At 24.9% G+C, this 1,674-nt stretch overlaps 1 protein-coding gene across 1 annotated transcript; it reads right to left on the bottom strand.

The window, feature by feature from the left end:
- Positions 1-878: 878 nt before the first annotated feature.
- Positions 879-1,187, bottom strand: EIN_218130 (hypothetical protein; the record flags this gene model as incomplete). Its single annotated transcript, XM_004262061.1, has 1 exon — positions 879-1,187. One exon carries the CDS (start codon positions 1,185-1,187, stop codon positions 879-881), a length of 309 nt encoding a protein of 102 aa, XP_004262109.1.
- Positions 1,188-1,674: the final 487 nt, after the last annotated feature.

Consider the following 1,674-nt stretch of genomic DNA (forward strand, 5'->3'; position numbering starts at 1 on the left):
TTTTATGAAATATACAAATTTAAAGATCGTGTAAATTGGCTTTAAATTGATATTTTGTCTGGTGATTATATTTAAACTCATGTGTATTTTACATATTTATTGTTGTTTGTTACAAATTTTAAAAATTACACACAACATTCTTTTTTTTGCTTTTTTAAAAACATAAAAATAATAAATAATTGATTTCATTATTATTTTATTGACTAAATAAATAACCAAATATGTATTACAGTAAGAGGAAATATGGGGATGCTCGAGAAAGGAGGATGCTCGTAACTATTGGTTAATTTCAATTGAAAAACAATAAAATTACTATTAATTTTAATATAAAATATTAATCAAAAAAATAATAAAATGAAAAAACCGAATAAATTAATATTAATTATTTATTATTAATAATATTAAATTGGTTAATATTAAGATGAGCATCCCCCTTTTCGCAGCATCCCACTTTTTCCGTTAACTGTATTTAAAAAAGTGAAGAAAAAACAGCTGGAGCTAAAAGATTTACCAAGGTAAAATTTATATTTTTATACCAAAATGAAAAATTTAACAGTAAAATAATTTTACGTCAACCTTACTTTTATTGTCGAAAAAGTAATATTTTTAATTATTTTATTTTTGAAATAAAAGCTTTTTAAAATGACATTATTAATTAATGTGTTTACATGTAAAATTAAAAACACATAATAATATCTATATAACCTATTAATATTTTAAAATAATTATCACCACAAAAATAAACAATAGTTATGATGTTGCGTTTTTAATACTCAATTAAGTGACGGACTTGAAGTCCAATCAAAATATATCATATTAAACGTTTGTTTTTCATATGTCGATAATAAATAAATACCCAAAAATGGATTAGCAATTATTTAGAGCAAGCATGCAATAAATAAATCAAGCATGACAAATACCTCAAACTCACCTTCCGAATACATAGCGTATGATAATCCATTATTTGATAAACATTTTTCAAGTTCAACTGGTTCATATTCTTTAATTGCAGTTCCTGAGCAATCTTTTGTGCCGTAATAAGCAGTGTTAACTTTTCCATCCGCTATACTGGCCTTTTCTGAATTTGTATCACCCACTTGGGTACATTCAGAATATGGGTACTCAATTGGATGTGCATCTTTTTCACTGAAAATACAATCTTTGGCATCCTTGTATTCATAATACATGTAATAATACTCGGGTAAATCATCTTGTACCACGGCATTTGCGCCTTTTGAGATAACTGCATCTTTAATCCAATTACCGCATGTGGACGATTTGTATGATTGTATATTATCTCCTTCTTCAACATATTTACAATAAGTATTATCTCCATTGTAATAGCATTGTCCATCTTTATATATAATAACAGAATAACCAGCAGCACTAATTAAATATTTAGCAGAAGCAACTGTGAGTAGTAATAATGCGAACGTCTGAAATTATAAGTTTTAAAAATGCTTATATATTATGACAAATAACAATAACATCTTTAAAGTGTGTAATTCGACAATTTTAATAATTGTCGAATTATTTAATTGTCAAAATTATTAAAAATTGTGTAGTGATTGTGTGTAATAGAAATTCACAATATAATCAAATTAACATATATATTATAATTATTGTAATTTATACTTTTAAAAATAAAATACAGTAGGGGAAATAAGGGGATGC

The sequence above is a fragment of the Entamoeba invadens genome, assembly GCF_000330505.1.
Source record: "Entamoeba invadens IP1 unplaced genomic scaffold scaff_1105074725673, whole genome shotgun sequence".
Classification (NCBI taxonomy): domain Eukaryota; phylum Evosea; order Mastigamoebida; family Endamoebidae; genus Entamoeba; species Entamoeba invadens.